At 39.1% G+C, this 20,789-nt stretch overlaps 1 protein-coding gene across 1 annotated transcript in view; it reads right to left on the reverse strand.

Annotated features, from left to right (window-relative positions):
* Positions 1-5,858: 5,858 nt before the first annotated feature.
* LOC127869968 (uncharacterized) overlaps positions 5,859-20,789 on the reverse strand; it is a 93,347-nt gene continuing 78,416 nt past the window's right edge. The window contains exons 20-32 of the mRNA XM_052412627.1: positions 18,975-19,111; positions 14,747-14,833; positions 13,607-13,696; positions 11,701-11,864; positions 8,579-8,768; positions 8,320-8,426; positions 7,339-8,067; positions 7,129-7,170; positions 6,919-7,044; positions 6,709-6,792; positions 6,499-6,624; positions 6,205-6,288; positions 5,859-6,120 (exon numbers count right to left, since the gene is read on the reverse strand). Of these exons, the coding sequence (XP_052268587.1) occupies positions 7,887-8,067; positions 8,320-8,426; positions 8,579-8,768; positions 11,701-11,864; positions 13,607-13,696; positions 14,747-14,833; positions 18,975-19,111 (956 nt within the window). The 3' untranslated portion in view covers positions 5,859-6,120; positions 6,205-6,288; positions 6,499-6,624; ... (2 more) ...; positions 7,129-7,170; positions 7,339-7,886. The remainder of the gene's footprint in view (positions 6,121-6,204; positions 6,289-6,498; positions 6,625-6,708; positions 6,793-6,918; positions 7,045-7,128; positions 7,171-7,338; positions 8,068-8,319; positions 8,427-8,578; positions 8,769-11,700; positions 11,865-13,606; positions 13,697-14,746; positions 14,834-18,974; positions 19,112-20,789) is intronic.

The raw sequence follows: 20,789 nt of genomic DNA on the forward strand, positions 1-20,789 counted from the left end.
GCAAGAGCTCACACTGATTTTCCCTAAGATTTGGGGAATTAGAATGGGTGGGGGATAAGCGTAAGCGTCCAGTTATCCCAATCGAACGAAAGCGCGTCTACCGCCCACGCTGCTGGTTTGTACACTGGACTCACATACAGAGGAAGTGTGTGGTTGTCTCTGGTCGCAAACAGGTCGACCAGTGGATAACCGAATGTGAGGAATATCTGGTTGGCCACTTCCTGATGATGTGTCCACTCCGATGGAAGTAACTGGTGTTTGCGAGACAAACTGTCCGCCAGGGCGTTGAGACGACCTGGTATGTGTTTAGACAATAGAGAGACGTTGAGGCTCTTGCAAAGAACAAGTAAGTTCATTGTTTCCAGATACAGGGAGTGAGAGTGTGTACCGCCCTGTTTCTGGATGTAAGCTACGACTGATGTGTTGTCTGTCGATACCATCACACAGGAGTCCCGAAGATGTGATTGGAATTGAGAAACAGCTAGAAAGACTGCTCGCATTTCGAGATTGTTTATGTGCAGGAGAGACTCCTGAGGAGACCATAATCCTGATAATGTCAGGCTGCGGGATTCCAGGTGAGCGCCCCAACCTTCCATGCTCGCATCCGTTATGAGATGTAAAGAAGGTTGCGGGGGAAGAAGCGGTACTCCTGCCAACAGGGTCTCCTCGTCTAGCAACCATTGAAGGTGGGGGACTAAGGACCGAAGGATGGGAATCTGTGTTATCAGATTGTCTGGAGACCATTTCATCGAGCTGAGAGATAGTGCTGAAGAGGACGTAGGAAGAGATGTCCCAACTGCACGAAGTCTGCTACAGAGCTCAGGATACCGTTGAGTGAGAGGAAATCTTGAGCTGTGATATGAGATTGGGACAGCACCCATCTGACCTTCAAAAGGAGGTCTGATACACGTTGCGGTGAGACCCTGACCCGATTGATGTGGGTCAGAAAATTCATTCCCACAAATATGAAATCCTGAGAGGGAATGAGGTCTGACTTGGCTACATTGAGAAGGAGTCCTAATGAGAGGAGCTCCTTCCAAGAGAACTCTAGGTGTAGCAGAAGCAGTCGACGATCGAGCTGGTGTAAGAGCCAATCGTCGAAATACTGAAGCAGTTGAACCCCGTGTAATCGGAGGTGTGCGCCCACTGCGGCCATGAGTTTGGTGAAAACTCGTGGAGCTGTGGCCAATCCAAAGGGCATCACCCGAAACTGGTAGACCTGGCCTCGAAAGGAGAAGCGCAGGTAGTTCCGGTAGTTGGGATGGATAGGAACATGGAAGAATGCATCTTCCAGGTCCAAGGAAACCCCCCAGTGCATGGGTTTGATGGAGCGCCGAATGAAGGCAGGAGTCTCCATCTTGAAAGTAGGTTTGACTAGAAACGTGTTGAACACTTTTAAGTCTATGACTGGTCTCCAGGAGCCGCTTTTCTTTTGAACAAGGAAAAGGCGACTGTAAAATCCTGGAGAACAAGGGTCGTGAACCCTTTCTACCGCCTGTTTTTCCAGGAGTCCGAGAATGGAGTCTGGAAGTTGTGGATGCGGAGATACCAGATCTATTGGGACGCGAGAGAGTGGGGGCCTTTTTTTGAATTGAAAAGTGAGGCCTTGTGTGACAAGAGAATGAACCCACGCGTCCGAAGTTATTTGGAGCCATCGATTTGCGAAGTGCATAAGTCTGGCCCCGACTGGTACCTCCGGCATCAGAGGTTGTGACAGAAGAAAGGGGTATGTCCTAGGGCTGACCTTTTGGAGGTCCACCCTTGCCGGAAGAACGATTAAATGACTTTTTGTCCGCATTGGGTTTGCCCTTACTCCAATTTTGGTTTACAGAAGGCTTCCGATAGGAAGATGTTCTGTTCTGAAAAGGAGGCCTATTTGTGGGCTGACGTAGAGCAGATGGACGCTTATTAGGGAAACTGTCCCTTTTAGCGTTCTTGGCCGGTGGGGCTCCTGGGGGCTTAGAAGCAGGGCGCTTAAAACCACAGGGCGCTGGCCAGAGTTGCTCCTAGCTAAGGAGGCACGTATCTGATCTTCACGATCAGCAGTAAGTGCCGACTGTATCCTCCCTCCGAAAAGAGAATCTGCTGTTAGTGGAGCAGTTTGAAGGGAGTTAACGCCTGTTTCCAAAGGAAAATTATTGGGCAAGGAAGAGAGGATGAGGTCTCTCCGAAGCCTTAACATCTCAGACATAGACGACGCAGCATTGTGAGATAAACACTGCGTAATACGTGAAAGATGTATCAACAAGGCATGGAGCTCCTCTGGGATTGAATCAGAGAGCTCCCAAACCAAGTCTTAGGCTGTGGCTGCCATGAGATCTAGCTGGTTAGCCAGACCTATGGAACGGCGTTCTCTCAGCTCCCAATTTTCCAACAGGGAAAGAGGGACTGCTGTATGGGTAGATGATGAAGGCATTGTAAGTGACAGCTTACTAATGTCAGCATCAGGAACCGCAAGTTTGGAAAGGTCCAAACCGGTAGAAGGGTCAGGTACCGGGGCCTTATAATTTTTCCCGCCGTCCATCTGTTTAGGCGCCGTCAGCTCCTTAGGGGCTTTCCATGGAGATGGCGAAGGTTTATTGGCTGGCTCAAGTGACTGGAAAACAGCCATTGTGGCAGAGCCAATAGGAAGGCGTAGATCCACTCGGGAAGTCGCCTTACTTATCCTGCCGGGCTCTCGTCTGCGGGCTACCTGTTCTGTAACGGTAACCGCAGATCCTGTGAGAGACAAGGAAGGGCGGGGGCAGAAGTCCTCATCTAAGGTATTGAACATTAGTTCGTATACCTGATTGATGGAGGCCAAATAATAAAGTTCGGCCTCATTAGACTCTGAACCCGCCTCAATCGAACCGTCTGCGGGAGCATTGGATTGATTGAAACCGGTGGATACAGAAGTAGGAATAATAGATTCATTCGCTTCTATCATGAGAGAATCGTTTTCCGGCACCATCAAAGATATAGCTGGTGAGTTAGGTCTATCATAGATCAAGTCAGCAGACTCACTTTGAATACCAGAGGTCGCTGGTAAAGGATCAGTCAAAAAAGGGACAAAGATTCCCGGCTACTGTTGGATCCACAAAGTATTGGGATTTGATGGTGTAGCCCCAGCCCGGGGTATACTTCAATGCAATGTGGAAGAGACCCATGGGGCTGAAAACGCAGCTGAAGTGGTTAGATTAACCCTTGTACCTTGAGCCTGATATGTATGCAAACTAGTGTTTAATACAAATTATGCTCAGTGGTTGTAGGAACGGCTGAAGTGTGTGTTGAGGCCAAAATAGAGGCCGACACACGTGGAAGGGTGTCAATAGATTCCTCAGAGAAGGATCGACTAGGGGACCTAGGAGTCCGAGAGCGCCTAATAGAGGAAGGTCTATGTCCCTTATCCCTGCGATGCCGAGACACTGTTCGGCGGCGCTGGGAATGATGTTTCCTGATCGAACTTCTCCCAGAGCGCTGGCGTGATCGCTCTTTACGAGGCAATCTACGCCGACAAACACTCGGTGAGCGTGAACGACGTCCCCTCTGATAATGATGAGTCTAGTTGAAGTAGACGATGAGTCATACGACGACAAGCCCGAGGTGGAGGAGTAGCCGGAAACATCAGACACTACACGTTTACGTCTGTGACTCACAGTAGAAACGCGGCTGCGTCTACCTTTGTGGAGTACTGACAAGGTAGTGTCAACATCTACGGTGACCGGAACCCAGTGACCGGATCGGTCATTACATGACCAGTGACCGGACCGGTCAATGACCGGTCATAGCATGACCGGTGACCGGTCAATGACCGGTGACCGGACCGGTCATAGCATGACCGGTGACCGGACCGGTCAGTGACCGGTGACGACACCAGTCATAGCATGACCGGTGACCGGACCGGTCAATGTTGACCGGTGATCGGTGAAGTCTCCGGACCGGTCAACTGGTGGTTCCCGATGAACGGACCGGGCAAATTTTGCCCGGTGTCGTCACCGGGCAAGGACCGATGCATGGCATCTCCTGGTGGCATATGGTCAAGATCGTGTGGTGAAAAGTCCCGACAAACGGAACTTTCCCTTCTTTGATCTGAACTATGCATGTTGCGTCTACGACTCTTCAAAGGTCGACGCTTGATGGCCCAGGTATCTGCAGACCAATGCTCACAGAAAGGGCAGCAGTTATCCTGGGTACATCCTGCACACGACAGGCAGCTACCATGGTTGTCCCATGCTGCCCTTATGTGTCCACATGAGCCACGTGTTTGAGGCATATTTTGCCTTGAACAAATAAACAAATACACAAAACAATACAGAAATAAATGGATATATATACGGAGAATGTTTAAACACAATACAAAAACTTCTCTATTCTGTTAAACAGAAGAATCCAGCGAAACAGAAGCAACAATTAAGTCAATAACAAAAATGTCGGCCTTTGTATAACGCATCCGGAATAAGAGCGATTCTGAGTAATATCCCGTTTTGGTTATACGGCTACACGGCACTATGTGACCGTTCTGACCTGAACGACGGGTTTATGAAAAGTGTGGGATTCTTTGGACAGAAAGATTCCGGATGATTTACGATCCTTCGGGGTGAGTAGCATATGATAGCAGGTTCCGTAATTAAGCTATTAAAATATGCATGCAATATATTCAAACAAGCACAGCAACATTCATGACTAAGAAAAGTGTTAAACATTTTGTTTTTCATTCACAATCATCAATCGAGATCGTAAAACATATAGCGTTTGTAACGCTTTTCATCCATATTGAGATAAGACGTGTTTAACTGACAGGGGTTTTAACAAGTTTTGAAGGATTTTTTTCATTTGGGTCTACTAGCAAGAAAGTTCTCCAATTGTCTATTGTCTATTTAATAACGTAAAAACCTGCGTTCGACAGAAACGAAGAAAAATCCTTTGACGCCATTCTTTGGGAGTGTCTATCAAACTGTTAGCAACTGTGTGTGAGAAAGTATCACATGCACGTGGAGATATAGAAAAAATGCATCTTGAAATTTGTCCTTATTGACAAGCATCCAGCGGGTTTCTGTAAACATTTTCAACAGCTGACAATATGTTTGTCTTATATGCGCTGATTAATATTCTTAGATCTCAAAAGAAAAAATGTTTTGTGCATTTATCGAATTAAAGGCTGCATTTGATACAATCAATAGGTCATTATTTTTTGTGGTATAAGTTAGGCCAGCACAGTATAAGTGGAAAGTTCTTAAATATTGTCAAAAATATGTACAACAATGCCAAATCATGTGCCATGGTGAAAGATCAAACTATTTTTCATGTTCAGTTGGAGTAAGACAATTAGAAAATTTAATGCCCATACTATTTTCATTCTTTTTGAATGACCTACATTCTTATTTTGATCATATTAGATACGTAGATGGATTAAGTTTTCATACCTATTCAAATGACAATATGTTTTTTTTTTAAACATTTGTGTTGTTGTACGCTGACGACACTGTTGTCGTAGCAGTCAGCTAACGATCTACAAAATTGTTTAAATGTGTATTCTCAATATTGTAACACATGGAAACTGTTAGTAATATTATCTATTTTGCAATGTAAAAGCGAAAAAATTCTTCTCTTGCTTCCTATTTGTTTATCATCTATCAACATTAGTTGCATGTTATGATTTACTTTCCTATATTTGTTGTATAATAGTCAGAAATGCAAAAAGCAATATACTTCATCTGAATGCATATATGAAATTTTTATGTGAAAATTTTGTGTTTTTGCTAAAAGAATGTATTGCTGATTATGCCAATAAATAATCAATATTACACCATAATCAGTTTAAGTGCTAAATGAAAAACAAAAACTTTTGTATTATGGAGTAGTAATTACAAACGTATGAGTATATAATGACGTTTTAATATTGAATCAAAGTAAACGGTGCCAAAGTTGAAACATGCTTGATGTGTTAGTATAGAAATCCATTTATACATGCAGTTTAAACATATAATATTAAGACAATTATTCAGAACAACAAATTGAATACAAATAGTATGGCCATGACACAAAACCAGGTAGTCAGCGTTCAACTTACAAGTTAACTTTAATTATGCAAAAAGTGACCTAGACCCACTGCCATACATGCAATCCCAAGCTAACAGTGACCTATACCCACTGCCATACATGCAATCCCAAGCTAACAGTGACCTAGACCCACTGTCATACATGCAATCTCAAGCAAACAGTGACCTAGACCCACTGCCATACATGCAATCCCAAGCTAACAGTGACCTAGACCCACTGCCATACATGCAATCCCAAGCTAACAGTGACCTAGAGCCACTGCCATACATGCAATCCCAAGCTAACAGTGACCTAGACCCACTGCCATACATGCAATCCCAAGCAAACAGTGACCTAGAGCCACTGCCATACATGCAATCCCAAGCTAACAGTGACCTAGACCCACTGCCATACATGCAATCCCAAGCTAACAGTGACCTATACCCACTGCCATACATGCAATCCCAAGCAAACAGTGACCTAGACCCACTGCCATACATGCAATCCCAAGCTAACAGTGACCTAGACCCACTGCCATACATGCAATCCCAAGCTAACAGTGACCTAGACCCACTGCCATACATGCAATCCCAAGCTAACAGTGACCTATACCCACTGCCATACATGCAATCCCAAGCTAACAGTGACCTAGACCCACTGTCATACATGCAATCTCAAGCAAACAGTGACCTAGACCCACTGCCATACATGCAATCCCAAGCTAACAGTGACCTAGACCCACTGCCATACATGCAATCCCAAGCAAACAGTGACCTAGAGCCACTGCCATACATGCAATCCCAAGCAAACAGTGACCTAGAGCCACTGCCATACATGCAATCCCAAGCAAACAGTGACCTAGACCCACTGCCATACATGCAATCCCAAGCAAATAGTGACCTAGACCCACTGCCATACATGCAATCCCAAGCAAACAGTGACCTAGACCCACTGCCATACATGCAATCCCAAGCAAACAGTGACCTAGACCCACTGCCATACATGCAATCCCAAGCAAACAGTGACCTAGAGCCACTGCCATACATGCAATTCCAAGCAAACAGTGACCTAGAGCCACTGCCATACATGCAATTCCAAGCAAACAGTGACCTAGACCCACTGCCATACATGCAATCCCAAGCTAACAGTGACCTAGACCCACTGCCATACATGCAATCCCAAGCAAACAGTGACCTAGACCCACTGCCATACATGCAATCCCAAGCAAACAGTGACCTAGACCCACTGCCATACATGCAATCCCAAGCAAACAGTGACCTAGACCCACTGCCATACATGCAATCTCAAGCAAACAGTGACCTAGACCCACTGCCATACATGCAATCCCAAGCAAACAGTGACCTAGACCCACTATCCCATAAATGCAATCCCAAGCTAAGTATGCATGGAAGCTACAGACACACAATGTCTGTGCAATACCTCTATCTAACAAAATTCAATCCCTAGATGGGTCTCCTTGCAAGCTTGCAGTATCAAAGGTTTATCAGTATTGGTAACTACAAACATAAGTTAGTGACTGCTATTGTCCCTAATGACCCAAAGGCAATTCCATGCCAAGTCTGCATGTAAGCTTCCTATACAATTTAATTGCAATACTTTCATCTATACTGAAGTTATTGAGCAGAAACCATTTTTGTATTTTAAGAACAGTGACCTTGAGCATGATAAGACTCAAAAACAAATGCAAACTAAAGACATTGATCAGAAACCATCTGTTTGATGCTGCCTACCATTCCTGATCTAGTAACTAGAATTTCAACTTTGTTAATACAAATCAGCTGTATATACATTATAATACTAGTTCATACACAGGTGCAATAGCCTTGAACATGTTCAGGGCGTGCTCACTAAGAGCCCTTGACAATCTTGTTGTACATGGGACACAGTCTGTTGTACTTGTGGAGGAGGTCTGTCACAAAGAACTGCTCAAACTCCTGTCTCAGCTCAGCCAGGTCCGGTAGCTCACTACAGCTGGGCACATTCAGTAGTTCAGTGAACAGCTTCTTCCATAAGTCAGAATGCCAACCTCTGTATACAGAAAACACAGTGAGAGAAAATCTTTCTGAATACAGATAACAAAGACTAGATTGTTTACCTCAGAATCCTGAATATAAGCTGAAATTCAGCCCTCTGAATAAAAAAATTCTTATTTCAACCAATAAATGGTAGCTTTTTTATAATTAACTTAGCTTAAACAGAGTCTGTTGAGACCAAGTAGGTCCTTTTAATTTGATTTGTTTAATATTCAAATACTTCTGCTCCCAGGAGAGCATGACTGACCTGTTGTAGCTTGAGGTGACTTTCCAGACGCCTGCCTCCTGGTAAACCTTCATGTACTGGCTATGCAGCAGCACATGGATGGTGCCTGCAAGGCCAAACAGGTCCGTCTGAAACAACACAACTCACATATCGAAAATCATGTCATTCAACACCTTGCACCAATCATTGGGTATTCAACATCTTGTATAGATATATAATCTTATGAGTTTCCATCTGGTATAGTTCAAGTATGTACTCGTTACAGACTGCATAGACTCACCTGGTAGGTCCAGGGTCGATTAGTCTTCATCTCAATGCACTGAAAGCAGTCTGTGTTCACCTTGGTGTGAAAGGTGGTGCCATGAGGGTACCTGCTCATGTCAATACTTCGCCCAAAGTCAATGAGCTGCACAAAGCGACTGCAGCCTCCAAACACCACCTGGGGGTCATCACTCTCCGGAACCCTAGGGCTGAAATAGGTAGTCACATGTGATACACCTCAACACATGTGATACATCAACACAGCTTGTAAACCACCAACATGTTATACATCACCACAGCTAATAAACCCCAACATGTTATAAATCACCACAGCTCATAAACATTCACATGCTGTACATCACGACAGTTCATAAACCATCACACATTATACATCACCCCAGTTCATAAATCACCACATATTATACATCACCACAGTTCATAAACCATCACCTGGTATACATCAACACAGTTCATAAACCATCACATATTATACATCAACACAGTTCATAAACCATCACATATTATAGATCACCCCAGTTAATAAATTATCACATGGTATACATCAACACAGTTCATAAACCACCAACGTGTTATACAAGACCACAGCTCATAAACCACCAACATGGTTTACATCACCACAGCTCATAAACCATCACATGGTACACATCCACACAGTTCATAAACCACCAACATGGAATACATTAACACAGTTCATAAACCACCAACATTTTATAAATCACCACAGCTCATAAACCATCACATGGTATACGTCAACACAGTTCATAAACCACCAACATGGTATACATCAACACAGTTCATAAACCAGCACATGGTTTACATCAACACAGTTCATAAACCACAACCTATTATACATCACCACAGTTCATAAAACATCACATGGTTTACATCAATACAGTTCATAAACCTTCACCTATTATACATCACCACTGTTCATAAACCATCACATGTTATACATCAACACAGTTCATAAACCATCTCATATTATACATCACCACAGTTCATAAACCATCACATGGTTTACATCAACACAGTTCATAAACCACCCCATTTTAAACAAGACCACAGCTCATACACCATCGCAGCATACACATCACCAGATTTCATAAACCATCACATAGTATACATAACCACAGTTTATAAACCATCACATGGTATACATCACCATAGCTCATAAACCACCACATATTATACATCACCACAGCTCATAAACTCCAACATGTTATACAAGACCACAGATCATAAACCATCACATGGTATACATAACTACAGATCATAAACCATCACATGGTATACATAGGCAGTTCATAACCCATCACATGTTAAACAAGACCACAGTTCATTAACCACCACATGTTATACATCACCACAGTTAATAACCTTCACATTTTATACATAACAGTTCATAAACCCCAACATGTTATACATGACCTCAGTTCATAAACTACTTAATGTTATACATGGCTACTGTTCATAAACCATCACAGTTCATAAATCATCACATGGTATTCATAACTACAGTTCATAAGCCACCACATGTTATACATAACTACAGTTCATAAACCCCATTATGTTATACATGACTACAGTTCATAAACTACCACATGGTATACACATCTACAGTTCATAAACCACCACATGTTATACATAACTACAGTTCATAAACCCCATTATGTTATACATGACTACAGTTCATAAACCATCACATGTTATACATAACTACAGTTCATAAACCATCACATGTTATACATGACTACAGTTCATAAACCATCACATGTTATAAATAACTACAGTTCATAAACCATCACATGTTATACATAACTACAGTTCCTAAACCATCACATGTTATACATAACTACAGTTCATAAACCATCACATGTTATACATAACTACAGTTCATAAACCCCATTATGTTAAACATGTCTACAGTTCATAAACCATCACATGTTATACATGACTACAGTTCATAAACCATCACATGTTATACATGACTACAGTTCATAAACCATCACATGTTATACATAACTTCAATTCATAAACAACCTTGTTATACATAACTACAGTTCATAAACCCCATTTTGTTATACATGACTACAGTTCATAAACCATCACATGTTATACATGACTACAGTTCATAAACCATCACATGTTATACATGACTACAGTTCATAAACCATAACATGTTATACATAACTACAGATCATAAACCACCACATGTTATACATCACCACAGCTCATAAACCATCACATGTTATACATAACTACAGTTCATAAACCACCACATGTTATACATAACTACAGTTCATAAACCACCACATGTTATACATAACTACAGTTCATAAACCCCATTATGTTATACATGACTACAGTTCATAAACCATCACATGCTATACATGACTACAGTTCATAAACCATCACGTTATACATAACTACAGATCATAAACCACCACATGTTATACATCACCACAGCTCATAAACCATCACATGTTATACATAACTACAGTTCATAAACCACCACATGTTATACATAACTACAGTTCATAATCCCATTATGTTATACATGACTACAGTTCATTAACCATCACATGTTAAACATGACTACAGTTCATAAACAACCACATCAGGGTTTTTTTTCCACTGTTTGGGAAGATAGCCCATGGCTTTGGAATTGGGAATTTTATCGGCATTTTCATGAAATTGGGAAAATAAATTCATTGGCCTTTTTTTTTCCACCAAAAAAGTCCACTGATTAGGGAAATACTAAATTTTACATAACTCTTTATAATCATTCAAATTAAAAGAACAAAATCATATAATACTTTGTTAGATGTAATTAAATTAAAATTGAGATAAAATACGCATAAGACACTTCTTTCTAAAAAAAAAAAAAAAAAAAAAACAACATTTTTTTTTTTAAATTGGGATTTTTTTGCCACATTTTGGGAAAAAAGTATACTTTTTGGGATTGGGAACATAGCCGAATTTCGGCTATAAAATCGGGCCAAAAAAAAACCTGCACATGTTATACATAACTACAGCTCATAAACCACCACATGTTATACATCACCACAGTTCATAATGTCATACTTGCACATTATCAGCAGTCCTACAGAGGGTACTCACAAAGGCAGGATGAGAAAGTTGTCAGGCTTGATGTCTCCATGTATGATGTGACAGCGGTGCAGGTTCTCCACAAGATGCAGCAACTCCACCGTCATGTACACCATCACTGGCTCCAGCTGGCCTACCATGTGCTCAAAATTCTTTTTGCTCTTGTTCACCATGTCCTGCAGCACACACACACAGCCCTAACTCAGGGATCTCACAAACACTAAATTAAGCATATTGGAAAGCATACATTTGACAAAGGATGCTAATTGCAAACCAATCCAGAGTCCCCAAGACGCACGTTTTTTGCATGACTACAAATAATGCAATTAAACGTTGGATTGTATTGTGTTTAATTCAATCGTAATATAAACAAGCAAATTTGTTGAATTGATATCACCCGCCAATATACTTCTGGACACAAAAGTTTTCTGGACGGATGGACAACGCCAACGTGCATCATCCTCTTATCCATATATATACTCATATCAAGTTTCAATGAAATCCGTCAATTAACTTCCAAGATATGGCTCCCGACACACAAAAAAGCATTTTTTCCAGAAACAAAGGGCCATAACCTTGTTATTATCCAATGGTGTACAATGCCATTTCGCGTGCATCATCCTCTTATTCATATATATACTCATACCAAGTTTCAATTAAATCCACCAAAGCACTTTCGAGATATGGCTCCGGACACAAAAAAGCATTTTTTCAAGATACAAAGGGCCATAACTCCCTTATTAACAGATGGTGTACAATGCCATTTGGCGTGCATCATCCTCTAATCCATATATATACTCATACCAAGTTTCAATGAAATCCGCCAAAGCACTTCCAAGATATGGCTCCGGACGGACGGAAAGACGGACAACGCAAAAACAATAACCCCCGCCAATAATGACGTCACGAGTACTTGTGCTTAATATTTGTAAAATATTTTGTTTGCTGTTTATGATGCTTTTTGTTTATCAAATATATAACATCTTGGTATCAAATAGTTTATCCTTATAAATCTGATTCTACTTTAACAAAAATGATAACAGTATAGTTGATTCCGATTGATATGAACTACCTCCAAACATTGACAGAAATTACAACTTCCTGTTGAACTGATATACAAAATATATCAGGCAGCACTCAACCCTTAACCTCTTAGATACGTATTTTGACCCATTAGTAGTCCCTCAGAAAGTTAAATTCAATTAAAGACCTTTCTTATTTGATTCACAATTTAAAGGCTTTATTGCCAACCCTTAGATACTGATGAGCAGCTTACAGCATAAAACCTGAACAGACTGCGAATTACTCGCAGGCTTTTCAGGTTTTATGCTGCTTGCACATAGCAATTTTCACTTTGCTTCTGAGAGGGAAAGGGTTAATCAAGCAAATATCAATGTAGCTGTATCATAAATGGGATTATCATATATTTACATCTACTTGTAGAGCCGTATGTATCCAGTTATCAATACGGTAGAGTTTATATTGATGTTTTGGCAAATGACACAATCACAACACAACAACAATATATATGAATTGAATTTATTTAAAACGTGGTATGTTTATAACAATGGTTTGTATGCATATTCATTGCTTATATAAATAGATTTTTGCTGAAAATTTGAAGGCATCTGAAATTTCGATTGGTCTCCTACTTTTTCCTTTGGGACTGACTTTCCAAGTAAGGAGTCTTAGGTGTCCTGTGTAAAGATCCTAGTAAGACCCCTGTAACTTAAAATTCATTCTCTTAATGTGTGCTTCATTAGACCCTGCAGAGGACTTACAAATAGTCTGCGAGTATTGTTTTATGTTTGACAAAGACTGAAGCATGCTATAAATCACATCAATCAGCATGTGAGACAAATAGAGTATGCACGACGTCCATTTTTGAATGTCTAATAAACTTATCTTTGGTTCTTACCAGAATTGTACCATAGGGCTGGTATTCTGATGTTAAAATGCTGCCATTTTTGAAAAAATATCCGTCTTCAATGTTCATGACTGCTGGACGCTACAAGTAAAACACAATTACATATTCCTGAGATAAAGTAAAAACATTTAATAATATGGTCAAAGATGCTATCGCAGAACTACTCTACATTGAATCTAGGTAAAAGCCTCATGTAAAATTTATCAAAGTTGGGATCAACTGAATATGTTCAATCAAATGGCCATACACCGAGGTGTTTATAAATCACTGATTCTAACCTTAGACATAGGCACGTACAATTTACTTGTTATATGTTATGCATATTACAGAGTTTATGTAATTATATAAAATTATATAAAATTGTCCCAATAAGAATTTATCCATTTTCAATTACAATTTTAATTTTCACTTGTCCTGCAAACACATGCACTCGTCCTTCAAATATATGTGAGGTAAAAATTGCAAGGGGACGATATGACTTTAAAAGTTTCCCTAAAGTAAATACACCACAGTTTTGTCATAGATTGGAAAGCATGCAAAAATTATACTTAATGTACAACATCACCTCATTTTTCCTCCAGAAAGCAAAAGCATAGTCTTTAATGTTTGATATAATAAAAACCTTGTAGCGCAGAGAACCCTAATATCTTTACTTTTGCTAAACAAATTATTAGTGCATTTTGAAAATGAGGAAACTTGTTCTCTTTATTAAAATCTAGTTGTTGAGTTGGTATCTACAGACATACGGTTGTTGTGATAGGTCAGTACAATAAAAGCAAACGCATCTGGACCGAATTGGATTAAATTATGATTTTCGGATTCAACAGAGAATAAAAGAGCATGAAGAAAACATTTGAGGTCTACTTTCTGAAAAGATGTTAGAAAAGGAATTTTATTCAATAAAAAAAAAAATTGGTTAGAAAATACATGTTTTTGCATCAGATTTGTTTCACTTGTCACAGCTTTTGGGAAATTAACTCTTCCTTTCAAGATTTAACTCGTCAAAACAAGCGGACTTGAAGAATTTGTGTCCCCTGCTTGATATTACTAGTCCAAAGTAATGGGAGCTGGTTTCCATCTGAATACTGTCTTATAATTGACAGATCCCCCAACTCCTAACAGGTCACTCACCACATCTACAGGATCATTCAGTTTGGCAAGGCGCCTGTGCAGCTCTGTACAGATGTAGAACTCCCAGTGTTGAGCAGGCTCCTCTACCTGCAACACATTATACAACACCACATATTCATCTCATTCAATCTTTAAACAGTCATTTCTGTATATGAGTTTGTAATTATTTTTTCTACATGCTACACATACCCAATCAAGCTTAGGGAATAAAAACAAAGTAAAACTACAATTGCATCAACAAGTAAGAACTCTTTCATTATATTACCACTGCAAAATCTACTGTATTGCAAGGCAATTTAGTAACTTTATAATCTTTATCATGTATCAAAATATGATTATTTTTATTTTGACAAACAAAAGAACTCTGTATTTTACAATATGATGCAATCACAAATGGTGTTTTGAATAAAGTAAAAATCCAGTTTTTGCATAGCTTTTATGGGGATAAAAGTATAAATAAACTTCTAAGTATAAAAGAAATCATCTTAGGGATGGACATTAACTGTAGTCCATTGTTCTGTTAACTTTAATTGGTTCGAAGGTGCTCAAATTATTCCCTTACCTCTGATCTTAGTTTAACAAGAGCTTGACACGGTAGAGCCAAATCCGCGCCAAAATGTGTTTGCTTGTATGACAACATTTGTTTTAGGGAGAAGAATGTAAAACATGGAACCCGAGTCATCTATTTATATATCAAGGATCAATTAGTTATATAGTGTTGGAGTTATGCTGTAGAGAATAAAATATATGGAAATGAAAGAAAGGGAGGTAATCAAAAAAGAAGACTATAAACAGTTACTGTTCTTGATCACTGTTTTTTCCTTAAACTCATCTATTCATTTTACAGTGAATACTTAAGTGTTCAAATTAAAATATTATTGTAAAATTAGATAAAGGGAGATATTAACAAGAGATGTGTTCGTCAGAAACACAATGCCCCCTAATGCGCCGCTTTTTTTGTTGACCTTTGACCTTGAAGGATGACCTTGACCTTTCACCACTCAAAATGTGCAGTTCCATGAGATAACACATGCATGCCAAATATGAAGTTGCTATGTTGAATATTTAAAAAGTTATTGCAAAACTTTACTGTAATATTAAAGTTTTGGTGTTGTTGTTTTTTTACCTTTGACCTTGAAGGATAACCTTGACCTTTCACCACTCAAAATGTGCAGCTCCATGAGATACACATGCATGCCAAATATGAAGTTGCTATGTTAAATATTTCAAAAGTAATTGCAAATCTTTACTGTAATATTAAAGTTTTGGAACAGAATGACAGACAGACAGGCCAAAAACAATAAACCCCCGATCTATCGATCTGGGGGCATAAAAATTGAAAAGCTAAAATATTTACTATGGAATTAAATTAAATATAATTTAAAATATAAATAAATAAAATATAAATAAAACAAGAGCACCGCCGTGCCAGTGCAGACCGCTCATCTATTTTCTTTTTAAAGGTGAAGGGACTCTCAATTTCAATCACAAAGGAGGGAGGGGTGGAGTGAAGAGGGGTGTATAGTGTGGGGGTGTGGACATTTATTACATTATCTTCCCAAAATGCGAAAAAAAAATGCAAAAAAAAAAAATGGGGGTGGGGGGGGGGGGGGGGTGGGTGGGTGGGGGGGAGGGGATTCTTGGGTGCGATGGATGGACGGTATTTCAAATTTATAATAATAAAAATAAATATTTTTGTTTTTTAACCATTAAAAAAAATAATTTGGGGGGGGGGTGGGGTGGGGGTTAAGTGTGAGGGTGTGGTGGTCATTTGTGAGATGATCTTTAAAAAAAAAAAAAAAAAAAATTAGGGGGGGGGGGGGCACGGGGGATGGTTTGGGTGGAGTCTATTGTGGTATGTCAGGTAAGAGTAGTTTTGTCAAAGTATCAATCAAATCTAATCATAAATAAAGTAGTTATGGCAATTTTAGCAAAATTTAATAATTTTACCTTGAGAGTAAAGGTAAAATTCAACTTGCCAGGTACAGTAACCTCATGATAGCATGAAAGTATTTGAAGTTTGAAAGAAATAGCCTTGATTCTTTAGAAGTAAAGTTGATCGAAACACAAAATTTAACCATATATTCAAAGTTACTAAGTCAAAAAAGGGCCATAATTCCATAAAAATGACAACCAGAGTTATGCAACTTGTCCGTTTACTGTACCCTTATGATAGTTTGCGAGTGTTCCAAGTATGAAAGCAATATCTATGATACTTTAGAGATAAAGTGGACCAAAACACAAAACTTAACCAAATTTTCAATTTTCTAAGTATAAAGGCCCCATAATTCCGTCCAAATGCCAGTAAGAGTTACATAACTTTGCCTGCACAGTCCCCTTATGATAGTTAATAAGTGTTGCAAGAATGAAAGCAATAGCTTTGATACTGTAGGAATAAAGTGGACCTAAACACAAAACTTAACCAAATTTTCAATAAAAAGGGCACATAATTCTGTCAAAATGCCAGTCAGAGTTACATAACTTTGCCTGCACAGTCCCCTTATGATAATTAGTAAGTGTTGCAAGTATGAAAGAAATAGCTTTGATACTTAAGGAATAAAATGGACCTAAACACAAAACTTAACCAAAATTTTCTATTTTTTAAGTATAAAAAGGGCACATAATTCTGTCAAAATGCATGCCAGAGTAATCTAACTTTGCCTGCCCAGTCCCCTCATGATAGTAAGTAAGTGTACCAAGTTTGAATGCAATAGCATTGATACTTTCTGAGAAAAGTGGACCTAAACGCAAAAGTTAACCTGACGCCGACGCCAACGCCAAGGTGATGACAATAGCTCATATTTTTTTTTTTTTAAATAGATCAGCTAATAAAATGTCATGTTTTTAAATTAATTCTTAGATATATTAGCATATGTGAGCATAAACAGTACAAAAAAAATCACTGCTATTTATCTTCGCCTCTTTTGAAGATACAATGAAAGCAGACATTCATATTTAAAATTTTAACAAGATGTGTTTGTGAAACACAATGTCCCCCTTTATGATGTTTGACCTTGTAGGATGACTTGACCTTGACCCTTCACCACTCAAAATGTGCAGCTCCATGAGATACACATGCATTTCAAATATAAAATTGCTAGCTTCAATATTGCAGAAGTGACATTACATGAGCAATTTTGACCCATATATTTGACCTTGAAGGATGACCTTGACCTTGACCTTTCACCACTAAAAATGTGCAGCTCCATGAGATACACATGCATGCCAAATATCAAGTTGCTATCTTCAATATTGCAAAAGTATTCATAAAATTAGCGATTTGGGCCACATATATTTGACCTCTGACCTTGAAGGATGACCTTGACCTTTCACCACTCAAAATGTGCAGCTCCATGAGATACACATGCATGCCAAATATCAAGTTGCTATCTTCAATATTGCAAAAGTACTCATAAAATGAGCGATTTTTGCCACATATATTTGACATCTGACCTTGAAGGATGACATTGACCTTTCACCACTCAAAATGTGCAGCTCCATGAGATACACATGCATGCCAAATATCAAGTTTCTATCTTGAATATTGAAATACTGCAAAAGTGTACATTAAATGAGCGATTTTGACCCATATATTTGACCTTTGACCTTGAAGAATGACCTTGACCTTTCACCACTCAAAATGTGCAGCTCCATGAGATACATATGCATGCCAAATATCAAGTTGCTATCTTCAATATTGCAAAAGTTATTGCAAATGTGAAAGTTGGCGCAAACCAACCAACCAACCAACCAACAGACCAACAGACAGGGCAAAACAATATGTCCCCCACTACTATAGTGGGGGACATAAAAATGATATCTTGGGAATTATTTCTCCAATGATTTTTTTTCTTAACATTTATTTACATTTTAAAATAACTTTTTAAACAAAAATACATCAATTGCAAGGTCAAGGATGCAATCTTCTTTGGGTAGCAGGCCACTTGACCCTGTAGATTAAACAGTTATTGTGGGGCCCCGTATCAGCCTCTAAGCCTTGAATTGCAATATATTATACAATCAATGTTCACCTTTATTTTAACCAAAAGCTCCATCACAGTTTCTGATCCTCACAATTTCCATATACAAAACATCTGCCATGAATTTAAAATGTAAGCTCTGGTAAGGAAGTTGCAAATTGGCCCAGAAAACAAAATATTTGTGTAGTGATGTAATACAATTTATGCCAATATGAAAAATAAATGAATGCAGATTGCTGACTTCCTACCTTGATGGCCAGCTTTTTAGTCACGTAATTACTGATAATGGAGACAGTGTCAAAGCAGTCGTTGGTGTCCACAGCACGGAATATCTTGGCAAAGCCTCCCTCCCCCACCTTGTCCTCTATCTCAAACACCCGCAGACCTGCACACACACACATGCAAAGACATTATCATTCATAGCCTACACATTGTCACAAAACTAAGAAAAGGGGCACAACCTTACCAATGTTCATTGAGGGATAATATCAAAAGTGCATTCAAAACTTCATATCACAAGGAACATTACATATATGGACACACTTCATGCAGAAAATTCTAGTATGTTCATTATAAAAGAATCACACTTCCACAGTCCCAATTGGGTGGTAAACAATAATTTGTATTTGAACAAGAGGGCCTGAAAGGCCCAAAGGCACTCATCTGTGATAGAGAGCTGTAACGATTCGGTTTGATGCATCAAAAAACCGGTTCAACGCCGCCGATTTGATTTCGATACCAATACGGCCAATTCGATTCACTGCAAACCCGATTGATCCGCATTTTAAACCTTACTTTCCAAATCCGTCATCTAAACTTTCTTGTCATTTGTTATACGTCTTGTGATTGGTCAATAGCCAATATGGCATCCAATGAATGAACGAATAACATGCTGAGCATTACATCTGTCAGTAAAATGGCTTCTTCAACCACGTTGAAAGACGCACCGTTAAAATTAAAATCAAAAGTATTTCGGGTTTCGCGAAGGTTCTGATGCAAAGGCAACTTGCAAAACGTGTTTTGTTGACATAAGTTACCCTAAATCTAGATGCACTACAAATTTGAGGCAACATTTAAAGAGAAAACACTCCGTTGATATTTCAGATGTGAAATCTTCATCTCCCCCGACAAGCTCTTTTAACACGTTAGCAAAAAATCTGAGACAACGGGTCAAATGAAACTGACTTATAAAACAATGTTGCGTTTTTAAATTTTATTAAAAAAATTGAACACTTTAAATGTACAACATAATAAGTTAATAAAAAATACCAAACATATTAATTCATGCCCTGGACAAACCAAACATGAAATAGTTTGCAAAATAAGCAGCAAAAAGTTAAATTTGAATCGAATCGAAAATAATCGAACCGGACCATTAGGTATCGAAATCGAATTGAATGTAATCGAATCACAGCTCTACTGTGATACAAAGGACCTGACCTGTTCTGTGCAGCCCAAGATGTCATTAGAACAATGTTCTGACCAACTTTCATGAAGAGTGAACAATAAATGTAAATGTTAGAGTTCTTACAAGGTTTTACTCTACCCTGCCCACAACCATTTTCGTACACATCCAATATATCATTAAAACAAATATTCTGAAGATTGGCCATTAAATGTGACTTTAAGAGTGTAAACACATTTTTACTAAGGATATAAGGAAAAATGCCCCACCCCCTGGTGGCAATGTTTTTCAACCAACCAGAACCATTTTTTTAACTTGTCAAAGATATAATTGGGAAAAATCTTCTAACCAAGTTTCATGAAGATCCGGCAATGAATATGGCCTCTTGAGTGTAGGCAAGGTTTTACTATAGCCCTAAATAGCCATATTAGGAAATATGCACCGCCCCTGGCAGCCATGTTCTTCCAAAAGGACAATTTTTGAACTCATCCAAGTTATCATTGGGACAATTCTTCTGACCAAGTTTCATGAAGATCTGACAATAAATGTGGCCTCTAGAGTATTAACAAGGTTTTACTATAGCCATATATGGAAAAATGCCCTGCCCCCTGGCAGGGATGTTTTTCAACCATCCTGAACCATTTTCAAACGTTTCCAA

This window comes from Dreissena polymorpha, chromosome 2 (genome assembly GCF_020536995.1).
Source record: "Dreissena polymorpha isolate Duluth1 chromosome 2, UMN_Dpol_1.0, whole genome shotgun sequence".
Lineage (NCBI taxonomy): Eukaryota > Metazoa > Mollusca > Bivalvia > Myida > Dreissenidae > Dreissena > Dreissena polymorpha.